This window comes from Apteryx rowi, unplaced genomic scaffold (genome assembly GCF_003343035.1).
Source record: "Apteryx rowi isolate R43461 unplaced genomic scaffold, aptRow1 scaffold_17, whole genome shotgun sequence".
Classification (NCBI taxonomy): Eukaryota; Metazoa; Chordata; class Aves; order Apterygiformes; family Apterygidae; genus Apteryx; species Apteryx rowi.
Genome location: NW_020447974.1, coordinates 620,948 through 633,093, shown reverse-complemented (window position 1 = coordinate 633,093; position 12,146 = coordinate 620,948). Strand labels below are relative to the sequence as shown.

General features: G+C 38.9%; 2 protein-coding genes across 3 annotated transcripts in view; both read right to left on the bottom strand.

The window, feature by feature from the left end:
- MYO5C (myosin VC) overlaps positions 1-2,381 on the bottom strand; it is a 37,483-nt gene extending 35,102 nt beyond the window's left edge. The window contains exon 1 of the mRNA XM_026060537.1: positions 2,355-2,381. Coding sequence (XP_025916322.1) covers positions 2,355-2,381 — 27 coding nt within the window. The remainder of the gene's footprint in view (positions 1-2,354) is intronic.
- Positions 2,382-4,463: 2,082 nt separating this feature from the next.
- MYO5A (myosin VA) overlaps positions 4,464-12,146 on the bottom strand; it is an 89,141-nt gene continuing 81,458 nt past the window's right edge. For both annotated transcript variants that reach the window (XM_026060608.1, XM_026060609.1), the window contains 4 exons: positions 11,143-11,425; positions 10,124-10,298; positions 8,704-8,784; positions 4,464-7,808 (listed from right to left, as the gene is read on the bottom strand). In XM_026060608.1, the coding sequence (XP_025916393.1) occupies positions 7,656-7,808; positions 8,704-8,784; positions 10,124-10,298; positions 11,143-11,425 (692 nt within the window). In that variant the 3' untranslated portion in view covers positions 4,464-7,655. The remainder of the gene's footprint in view (positions 7,809-8,703; positions 8,785-10,123; positions 10,299-11,142; positions 11,426-12,146) is intronic.

The window sequence follows — 12,146 nt, the reverse complement described above, 5'->3', positions numbered from 1 at the left end:
ACTTGGAAAATCAACATTAGTCAAGGATTTCATGAAGTGTTAACATACCCGTAGATACCTAGGACCTTTTATTTTTGTGTTGCAACTGTTATTTTGGCAGAGATCACTTTTTTCTTCTCTAACTTGGAGGAAGCCCTGGCAGCTCCAGCAGATCCTCAGCACATGAGGGTTTCCATCCTGAGGACCCTACCGAACCCCGCAGAGTACAGCGCCAATGGCGAATGCCTACAGACGTTCCTGCAAACCACACTATACCTCAACAGCAGCTTTCCAAACTCCGACCTCCGAGCACCACCCCAGAACAATGTAGGACAAGAGGGTCTTTTGCAGGGACCCGCAACAAGTTAGGTYGGGCTGCTCAGTGCTTTCTCCGGCTGAGTTTTGAGGACCTCTAAGGATTCAGTTTCCTACACTTTTCTGGGCAATCATACGTCAGCCTGGCGTGTACGCCAGGTGATGAACAGCAACCAAAACCTCAGCCACTTTCACAATGCCTCATAGCTGATGTCTTCAGCATAATGGAACTTTTTGATACAACGGAACTTTTTCATACTTTTTTCATGCTTTTTYATATAACCCCAAACTGTAATGATGACAGCGTTTTCATCTATCTGACCACAGTGGAAAAAAAACTTCACAAACATCCATTTAACAGGCAAATGAAAGACATGGTTAACAAAGTCAGTTTTATCTTGGCTTTTTCTGTGTGTATCTAAGTACAAATCAACTTTTATTTGTATCATTCTCACATAATCTTGTTTTCCTGGCCCTTTAAAATATTTATATATCTATTTAGAGCCTTTAAATGGAATTCTTTATTTATTATTATTCTAAGTAAGTCAAGAATATCACAGCCAAATAGCCTCAGGAGAACTTACCACGTTCCCATGTAAGAAACTGAAGTACACAGACAAGAAAGGAAGGGAGAAAAAAGAAACAGCATGTGACCAAAGTAATTATTCTTCAAAAACGTCCTTGTGGTTCCAGGAGCCTCCATTGGCAAACGTACCCAGCCTACCAAAGTTCAGTTTCTCCAAACCCTGCCTTACAAGTAAACAGAAGGGAATTCGCTCATTTTCRTATCAAGTTACACCCACCCTCTTTCCTCCCCTTTACCTGTGTAACACTAGTCCTGATAAAATAAAAATGCATTTGTTCTTTCAGCTGCTCACAGAGAGTGCGGCATTAATGCAATGAATGAATACATACCGTTGCAGCAAAAGGCTGAACAGGAGTTTATTATGATATCTGGTTTTGTGATAAAAGAGATACAGGGTTATAAATTAGTAATATATGTTCATGTTGTTTACTTTTTGTTATTTAAAGTTAAAACAAATTATATGTCACAACATTATGGTGACTACAGGAAAAAATGGGTAAAAATTTGAGAAAAAAAATACACCAGCTGCATTTAGAAGTAAGAATCTTTGTTTTGTTTCCAAAATTGCCAATCATATTCAATATTGACATGAAAAGAGAGAGCACTCCGTGATGCAGTGGCTGCGGAACTGCTGTTAAACCTTAAAATCGCCTTATTGCTACCTTATCAGACACCTTTGTCTAAAAAAGACTAAAAGTCTCAAAAAAGATGTTGTCCTGGAGTTTTATAGTTTCTCCAGATTTGCTTTAGCTCACCTGATACCTGTGACAGCGATCTTTAAAATAAATCTGACATTTACACAGCCTTAGAAACAGCATCAGCACAAGAAATTCGTGTGACAGCAGACACGACCATGCAAACTCACTGACCAGCCCCTCACGTTGACGATGTGCTTTCTACAACAAGCAATAGCAAGTCCGAATTTTTCCTCAGTCCCATGTTAAAGCACCAAGCGATGAATTAGCGTATAGAAGCTGTTTACGGACTTTTCGATACAGAATCAAAACGCGAACGGCCTTCCTGGCGCGCTCTTACTTGCAGGCAACACATTCCCTCCCTCAGCTCCCAAATCAGCAAATTTTATCGGTAACAGAAGTGAGAGACCGACTTAACATTTTAAGAATGTTTTAACAATTATTAAGAATATTTATTCTTATTAYAAATAATTAACATTTTAAGAAACTTCTAAATTTCCTTCTAAATTTTAATAACTGACTGATGCTGAAATCGAAAAAGAGCAGCTTGTACAAGCACCTCTGAGCTTCACATCACTCGACTCGGCCCCTCGTCCGCCCCGGCAGTGCCTTCCCTCCCCCCTCCCCTCGCGCGCGGCCGTTGGTCCCCTCACGGGGCGGCCGTTGCCCCCCTCGCGCGGCGGCCGTTGGTCCCCTCACGGGGCGGCCGCTGCCTCCCTCAGCGCCGCCCCAGCCCCGAGAGCCCGGTGACCCCGAGGGCCGCCCCCCGCCCGGCTCACCCGGGTGTACAGCTCGGCCAGCGCCATGGGGGCAGAGCCCGCCGCCGCCGCCCGCGGGGAGAGACGTGGTGGCGCTGGTTCCGCAGCGGGCAGGTGGCCGGGGCGGGGCGTCCCGCCGCCCCGGCCCGGCAGCGCCGGCCCGGATGCCGGCCTGGCTGCCCGCCGGGGCCGGGCCCTTCCCCGCGGGGGGGAAGGCGGCTCCCCGCCGCAGGCAGGGCGCGGGGGCGGCCCGGGAGCCGCCCCGCCTGCCGCCCGGACCCGCTGCCTCCTCCGCAGCACGCGGGGGCTGGAGCGCGTCCTGGGGCAGGGGCAGGCGGTGACTTCAGGAGCTGCAAAACGAGCTTTACAAGTCCGGAATGGCGGAGGGCCGCCTAAGATACGCCTGCCTCGGCTGTGTGTCCACCTGCAGTGGCTGGAGGCGTTCAGAAGCGCAGAGGAGTTTGGGCACCCTTCCCTGCTCCCAACTCCCCGCTGCGCTTTCCCGAGCGCGGAGTCCGGGGCCGACAGCTATCGCCACCCATTGCTAAACCAGTCAGAACATGCTGAAGTGTGCAGGGCTGTTTATGGGCACGAAGCATCCTCAGTGATTGCGTACACATAGGTGCCTTAAAATGCTACTGGGTACAGTTGGCATCTTGGATAAAACTTTGCTAATAAACAATTATGACTTGGCTAGATGCCAGACTGATTATGAGGAGAGCCTTTCCTGAGCAAATAAAAAACAACAAAAATATTAATCACCTGGCTGTAAAACACCATGAAGGTGTTTCTCTAACAAACTTAGAATGAAATAAAAAACCTYGAAATGCATGTGCTAAGCTTAGGGCACTAGCAGGTCTTATACTTAAAGCAGATCTGAATTTCAGAGGGCTGCTACTCCTCCCTTCCAGCCTGATACTGTAGAGCTTTCATAATACAGCAAACCTGGTGAAACAGTTATAGAAATTTTAGTACACAGTACAGGAATTTTAGTGAATTACAAATCTTAACTCTTATTTTAATAGCATTTAGTTAGTCTTTGGTAACAAATGGTCCTGACAGAACTGGGTTATGTCACACAAAATACTTTCAAATATGCCCAGAAATTTATGTCATGCTCTCGGTATCTGGGTGCGTATTTATACAACCCTCAGGTTTTAAACAACTCCCTTTACAGTCAACAGTAAAACCATGAGATCATCTGGGGAATCTGCTAGCACACAGTATATGAATTCTGATTTATGTTAAGAAATTATGAAGTTCCTGTATTTTCATACCTCCCTGTGAGCATTAGGTCCACCATTTGCAAACAGACTGTAGATAGGGGTCAACATCTGAACGCAGTTCAATCAGTAATCCTAGGAACCGTACCCCAACCAATTCTTAATGAATATGCTAAAGTGGCCAAAGCAGGACAAAGCAATAGAACTAACGAAGCAGGATCTTCAAAAGCTCCTAGAGTTGTGCAAAAAATGAAGGAGAGGAAAAACACTGTAAGGGTTTTACAGAGAGTAATGGGGAGGGAGGAACGGTTTTGTTGGAGGGACCAATGAAGAGCAAACAAGCTAATCCAGAACTCAGAACAGTAAGTTTGTAATTGAGAAGACAAGACAACCAGCTGCAGGACCAGGACGCTGAATAACCCAAAGGTGTCTGACTTAACCACAGGATATAACAATATACAGAATAATATAAAGAACATCCCAGAAGAAACTATTGAGGAAAAATGCATACAGAGCTTATTACTTTGTCTAAATCCGTGCATTTCAGGACAGGTTACATTTACTACATATCACACACAGAAATTCAAAGCATTCAGGTGGCAAGGTGTGTGTACCTGAACCACAGGGAGCGTGAGGAGAGAGGGAGACCAGCACTGCTCCAAGACAAGGCASCTAGAGCACATCTATAATGGCTAACAGACGGAAAGACGCCCCAAGAGGAGGTTTGGGACAAAAGACAAGACAGTTTTGTAATCCATTTAGTCCAAAGAAAGTCTGTGAAAACTTGGGAAAAGGAGGAGGGATGCAGGAGGCATCCAGCTGGACAGGCAGAGTCAGAAGTGTGACAGCCCCATATCTGTGTATTCATCCAAAACCCAAACAAACAACCCCAAAACAAAGCAAATCTTACAGTTGTATTTTTATTTGGACAGTTTCCAGTGATAGCTAATAGGCTACAGTTTTTATGATGCATACATTTACTAAGTAGAACATCAGACACTACAACAGATCAGAGCTCAGGTCATTCTGATAATATTTTGGTTTTCATCCATGTACTTCAGTGGTATCTAGTGAAAACCTATCATTAAAGGCTTTTATTTACCAGATGAATTATCAGCATCTTAAAAAAAAATAATTTACTCATAGTTTTTGTATGGCATTTGAAATGTGTTCAGTTTAAATCATAAATTATCTTCAAATTGCAAATGCTGGTGTTTTCAAGTTGGGAACAAATGTTACTGGATATAAATCCACTGTTCAACATTGATGCTGATCCTGTTTTTCTCCTGTGATAGGTAGGCTAGACTGATCACATTTAATGGACTTAAGCACTTTCATGTTTCATTCCAGATCAAAGTCTGAGAAGCAATCTGTTAAAATTTGTATAGAAGATGGTGCTCTAAATGTCAGAATAAAATGATCACTGGAATAAATATACAACAAACTGAATGAGGTAATTTTTGTGCAAAATCTCTAGAATAACTGTATAATTCTAATGGGACATTGGCAAGTATTTTCCAGCATCCGATAGAATCTATTATAGCAATAGATAATAAATTAAAATATAAAAGATATGTCCACATTAAAAGAGCATAACCATGATTCAAAGGAAAAAAAAAAGTTGTTAAAATAATTTTGCATTAGTTTCCATGGTTAAAGAGCTATTAGTCCTAAGGTGAAAGATACTTTATATTATACACCAACACTAAAATTTTACTTCTGAAAAGTGCATGTAAAATACTGCCATGTAAAATATTAGATGAATTACCAATTACACATTTATTTCAACTTAAAAATATTTTCCTTTAAAACATGTCAAGCAGCATATACTTTTAATGTGATATAAAAGTAATACCAGTCAAACCACTGAGTTTAAGGATAATACCTATAAATTACTAACACTACTTTCTTTTAAGGAAACAAGATACAATAAGGCTTTTTACAGGTAAACAAACTTTAAAAATAAACAAAAGTACATTTAGGCATACGTTTTAATACGCTACTGCTTAAGTATTGGACACTTTTCCTGATCTACAGTACGAACATACTGTAATGCCATTTTTTTGTTTTTCAATAGGAGAAAAATTTTGTAGGTCAGCATGTTCTCACATGTTTTCTCTCTAACCTTGTTACTGGATGTGAAGACTTTCCCATTACATTCCCGCAAGTACAGTACCCTAAAAGTAAAAAACTACTATAACCCACCATTATTATATTTTACCTTATTTGGAGCCACTTACAGTAGCTGTAGTTTCAGAAATAAAGTAACATCTGAAAAAAAGAGATTTTGATATGCTATGCACAGGTAAATAATTTAAATCATTTAGCAAGGCTCATTCAAAGTATTTATGCAATGCAATAGTAGGTTCTTGAAAGTATCCATGTGATCCATCAAACATAGGATGGGGCATACACATTGAAAATAAAACAACATGAGCATTTCAGAATGTTACTGACAAAGTTTAGGCTGTCTTTATTACAGATTTTATCAGCAACCATATGAACAGCATGTCTACCTCTCAAGTTAAACAACTGAAATGTTTTGGTCTGCTTAACAGCAAAAATTATTCTGTGTGTTTGCAGGCAAACTGATAAGTACCTCTAGATTATTTCTCTATATTTTTAAAGAAATTAACGTTAAGTTGCTAATTTTTAAAATACATTAAAAATATTGCACACTGCAACTGAGTAATATGTGTGACTTTTACATGTTACATTTGAGCTATACACCACAAACTATATGTTTTAAAGTTCAGAATTGGAACCTTAAGCAAGGCCTCTGCCTTTATTGTTGCACACTGTGAAATGTGAATTCTATATAACAGATCTAAGGCATGTAAGAGGGAAAAATCTTTATGGTAAGATGTACAATAGCCAAAATAACTCAGTTTCTAGTTCTGCACTCTGGGTCTCAGAACATTATATAAGCAAGAATCACAGTCAAATGATAGCATCATAGTCAAAACTTACTGAATATTTTTCCTAGCCAACTTTGCAAAGAACATGAGACTTGGGCTACTGCAGAAATTTTGTATCAATATTTTTCCTCTCAAATATCAGTATGAAAGAATATAATTTATAAAGTGGCAACAAAACAAAACAGACAATGATACTAAAAATACAGACTGTTGTCTCTGGGGTCTACAAAGAAAGAAAAACATTGGACAAACTACAAAATTTAAATAAATACTAACATCATGATTGACTTTTGATCATTTGCTTCAGCATACTGTATTTTTAGATAACTACTTTAAAAAACCTAAGCATGTAACTTCCAGTGTGCTACTTGTGCTTAGTTACCATTTTCCTTTACAGGTGATATTTGATAACATTTGCAAAAATCCAGTTAAAGTAATAGACTGCATTGGACTGTAAACAAGGTTGACAACAAAAAGTGACATATCTCGTTTTTAGTGCCTAATATGATACTGTCATACATTAAAAAGAACACAATATGCAGCAGCGATTTAATATTCTTGGTAAACCACAGTACTAACAAACAACCACCTATGTTATACCATGTAGTAAGCTATAAGACTTATCACTATAATTTATGTCAAACTGACATAAATAAGGAAGTGGTTTAAGAAATTATTGTATATATTGCCAGTTTTTGTTTCTCCATTCCAGTTTTTACAAATTAAATGTAACAGGCTCCCAAGTGACTGTGTATTCTACTACAAAATGCCTTACTTTTAAGTCTTCCATGTTCAGGACTGTGATGTCCTTATTGGTCCCTGCCTACAAGAAGATTACACACGGAGTTTAATTTACACTATTTAAATATGTTACTAAAGATCTAAAAACGTCTCTAGACAGCTTAAGACACAATTTTTGCCCAAGCCCTATTTCCACACTCCAGAAATGTATGAGTCAGTAATGTCTTCATAAATGTAATGACTTAACACAAATGCACATCCTTCTATTAGCCTTCTATCTGTGGTGCTCTTATGTAGTTTTCCAGCTACTTTTACTACAGATCTGGGCATATATATACTGTTTGTTCAGAAAATGTGTTTTCAGTGGCTCACTAGATTTTAATGGGTAAAGATGCTGAGCAACTGAGGAGCCATCTATCGCTGACAGCGCATCCTTGGGATCAGACACGTGATATGAAGCCCAGGCCCAAGCTGGCTGGAATCTGAATGGTTTCTAATGCCAGAGAGGATGGATTAAATGGAAAGGTAACAGGAAAGATGTGTTTAGCATCCATGAGCAATTGAGGAGAGTCCTTCCTGTCTCTCAAACGCATCTGGAAAGATAAGAAAGTGATTACGTTAGCATTTAACTCCCTCATAGATAAAAATAATCATCTTGCAATGAGGTAGTATTTCATCTACGTGTATTGTCATGTGTACACACACACACACACACACACACACACACACACAAATCCTATGGCAACTTGACCTGAAACATTTATAACAACTGTGCCATTATACTGTGGTAACTTTGGGTAGTTTCAACTCTGCATATCTTCCCCTTATGATGCAACCTGAAGATATTTAGATTCTCTGTAAAAGGTAGAATTTGCTCACTATCTGGTTACTGCATTTTTTCAGTAAATCGAATGAAAATTCTATTTCGGTTTCGCCTTTCTAATCTCCCTTATCCTGCTAGTAATGTAATTAAACTTCTGACAGACCAGAAAGACCATCTTTGTTTCTTTTCTTTTGTTCTACTGGCTGCTTTTCTTTTGTTTTCATCAGTATATTTAGAATTACAAGGGCTAAGTGAAGAACTTCTGAAACGTACACAGGCCTCAGTTTTCAAAGCACTCTCATGAAGACACAGGTCTGACAAAAGTAAATTTGCATATACAAATGTTAACACTTGAAAAGTGGGCATACAAGAGTGTTTACATACACAAAGTTGTATAAGCACAAAAATCCCTCATTTTCTGAAAAATCTCGCACATACAGAGGGGTAAACTGTAACATTTTTATGAAAGTCTGGAAGCAGTAAACTGCGAATACTTAAAATTTTAAGTCTGACATCATCTTTTCAACACAGGAGAAACAAGTACAGCTAAAAAGTCTAGTTTACTTGAGATTCCTGAATATGTTTGAGGACATGACCTGTTTTGGCTCATCAGTGGGTTTCTTAGAACTAGTGGAATGTTTTTTGATGAAAAGATATAGCCATACCTGTATTGTACGTATAAATGATACCAAGACTCTTTCTTCAAACTCATTAACTGGAGTATACAAATTCAGAACTTTTACAATCTGTGAAGAAGAAAAAACATTCTTAGTTTCATTTTATTGATGAATCAACAGGCACATCCATGGTTCCTAATAATACATTTTTTAATTAGCTATTTTGAAAAGAAAATTCTTTACAAGTATTCATTCTTTTTTGCTTTATTGATTCATTATCTATTTAAAGCTATGTTATAAATCTGTCTTCTTCAGACTGTATGTTCTTTGAAGGCAGAAACTCTTATTTTCACATGTGTGGAAAATGCGAAACTGTGGAAAATCAGATGATAAATAACTCATTGTATTCCCACACCTGCTAGAAACACGCTCAATTCTTCTACCTGATTTTGACTCTATACTTATGACCTCCCCCTGCTTCCATTCAAGAGAGTCTTGTGACTTCACTGCTTTTCAAGAGAGTGTGTTATTTTAAAAGTAGGGCTAAAACCACCAGAGGAAAGAACTGCAACACAAAGGCTTTAAATAATAACAAGGGCTAAACATCTACAGCTTATATAAAATTCTCTTTAGCCTTTTACATTATACTATTTAAAAAAAAAAAAAAACACTTTTTAACAAAGCTATAAAAATTGAGGCACGTGGAATTAGAACTTCAGTGCAAAACTTGCAGGTTTTCCAGTAACATGAATTTCTAAATCAAAATCATTTTATCAGTGCAACTGCTAGTTCTGATACCACTTTGAGAGAAATCTGTTCCTTTCCCAGATGAGAATGTTTAGTAATCACCCAAGACGCTTTTATTTAGGAATAACTGAATCCACTCTATGCACATGTAACATAGTTGAAAAAAATGCAACTTATCTGTACAAAGTCTAAGCTTTCATAAATAAAAGTCTTCAGCTGTGCTGTTTACTGAGATATACTTGGTTCAGTCTTTTTGAGGCTAATGGGTACAGTAATATAACACTTTTGAATGCAGACTCTGAAACAACAGCTCTGTGTGAATTATCCATTAATTTAATTGGATACTAACTCAGATGCCAAAAAGATAATTTCCTAGTATCCCAGGCAGAGCTGCCCAGAGTACAGAGATGTCAGTGAAGATTTCTTCCTGTGCATTTTCACAATCTAAGAGACCATGTATAGTATTACACGCTGCACAGTCAATCAAGATCTCTCTCATTTGGACAAGTTTAGCTTGAAATTCAGACTCAGAAAAGATCCGTTCCTTTTTATCCCCTCTAATTTAAACTGTTTTAGCTGTACTAACTCAAAATAAAGTCACAAATGTTCAATTCATGTGTGACAGCAGTGCAGGCATGCCTAGCAGAGCAGAGAAGTGCTCACAAGTGACAGTAAAAAAAAAAAAAAAAAAAAAAAAAAAAGACACTGAGAGTTCAGTTACCTGGGCAGTAGTCAGAGCATTGCACATTGAACAAATGGCTTCTGCATCTTCGTCCGTTTTCTTTTTCACTTGCAACAATTGTGCAGCCTGGATGAGTGGTTCCAGTGTTTCTTTAGCCCCACTATTCATCAGATTTTTATCACGCAGCCATTCTTCAAGTTGACTCACATTGTATCTGTACAAAGAGGTAAGAGTACCAGGACATTAATGTTTGACTATGACTAAATCAAAAGAGACTGCAATTTCTCTTTCACAGTTTGTTCTTTGTCCATATATGTTTTTACTTCACAGCCTTGATTTCTTGTAATTCACAGTCGTGATTTCTTGTAATTTTATTTTCATATAATTTCCCTTTAATTAAGAAAGGAAAATTTGAGTTTTAAAACAGTTGGAAACTATGGCCAAAGGCTTCCACTAACTACTTGTTTCACTGTTCCTCTTACTGGCAGGAGTGTGACAAGTATGTGAAGAAAGACAAACAAGATTTTGTCCATATAACTGCACAGTGAGGCTCTTCAAGATTACTTGAGGCACTGGAATGCCTTGGCTAAATTCCCTGGCATATGCTGGTAGAATTCATTGGACAACTGATGCCAAGGGCAAGAATAGAATAAGATGGCTTTACAGCAGGAAGCAGCAAATTACAATATGCCTGAACACAGCAGGTATCCACTGAGCCACCAACCTACAAAGAACAGAGCAGGCATGTTTGCTATTCCTCCCTAAAAGCTAAAGAAGCAACTATCAACATTTCAGCTACAATTCTGGTTCCTGCTTGTCAACAAAATATTTTTGATTTACTCCTTCCAAATTTCCTTGGAAGACAGAGAGAAACCTCTCTGAGGAGTTCAACTGAACCCCTCAAAATCAGTTTAACAGCATCTGCAACTGTTTGTGTGTGAAATAAGAAATGCTTAAAGTATATCTGCCATTCCATCAAAACAATTGTCTGCAATGTCAAGAGTTCACTATGATTTCCAGAAGCACATTCAAGAGAAGGATGAAAAGAGCTGTCTTACCTTATCTGCATTCCTTTGCTCCATGAGCACATGTCCTTGCGCAGGAGAAGATTATTAAGCGTCACAGCCCCAATGATGTAGAACATCTGCTTGACAACCTGCTTGATCAGCTCTGGATCCATTCCATGCTGACACATCACCGAATGGAAAGAGTTCAGCTGTCGAATAATAGAGTCCAAAGTGTAGGTCCCTTCATCAGCAATGCTAGATGTTCTCTTCCGCAGCCCGGTTGGCTTCACCCCTGAGACACCTTGGATAGTCTCATGCTCCAGCATTCCTGAAACTGTATTTGGTTGACAACATTATTATAATAATCAAAAATTAGCTAGGAGCAGATGAACTGTGCAAACCAGCGAGACTTAGTATTTACTCACACTTAGTATTTACACACAGAGAGCAGGCTGGGCTTTTTTCTAGTCACACTTTACCATGATTTCCAGCAGTCCTCTCAGTGCCCCACTATGTTCTGCAAAATCTATGCTTACAGGGTTATTACAAAGATTCCAGCATGTATATTTGAAAGGAAGATCTGACTGTAGCTCAGCAAAATGGTCAGATGAGCAGCAGAGAAAACCAAGAGCTGTTCCATTCTTCTAAGTGTTGTGATCGGAAAGTGTTAACAAAAATTTGTGTGCAAGTACTGTCTGATAAGAAAAATGGAAGGTACTTTTAATGAAAAAAATCTCTCTGAATATAAGCTTTGTCACTGCTATTTCACTGCTGATTGCTGTCCATAATGACAACCAGCTACTTTTTCTCCATGTTCATTATGAATTCTCATACAATTAAGTCCAATTTTTCCAAGGGACATTTCCCAACACACAGGGCAATGAACGTCAGACTGTCCTAACAGTGGTTCCTTCCTGTAAATACATGATTTATGACAAGTGTTAATAAGGTAAATCCATTTATTCTGTCACTGTCAGAAGAACTAGCCACAGTTCTTTTTTTCTGCTAATCCAACCTGTTCAGTGTAGTCCTTGGCATCTATAAACAGAGTATCA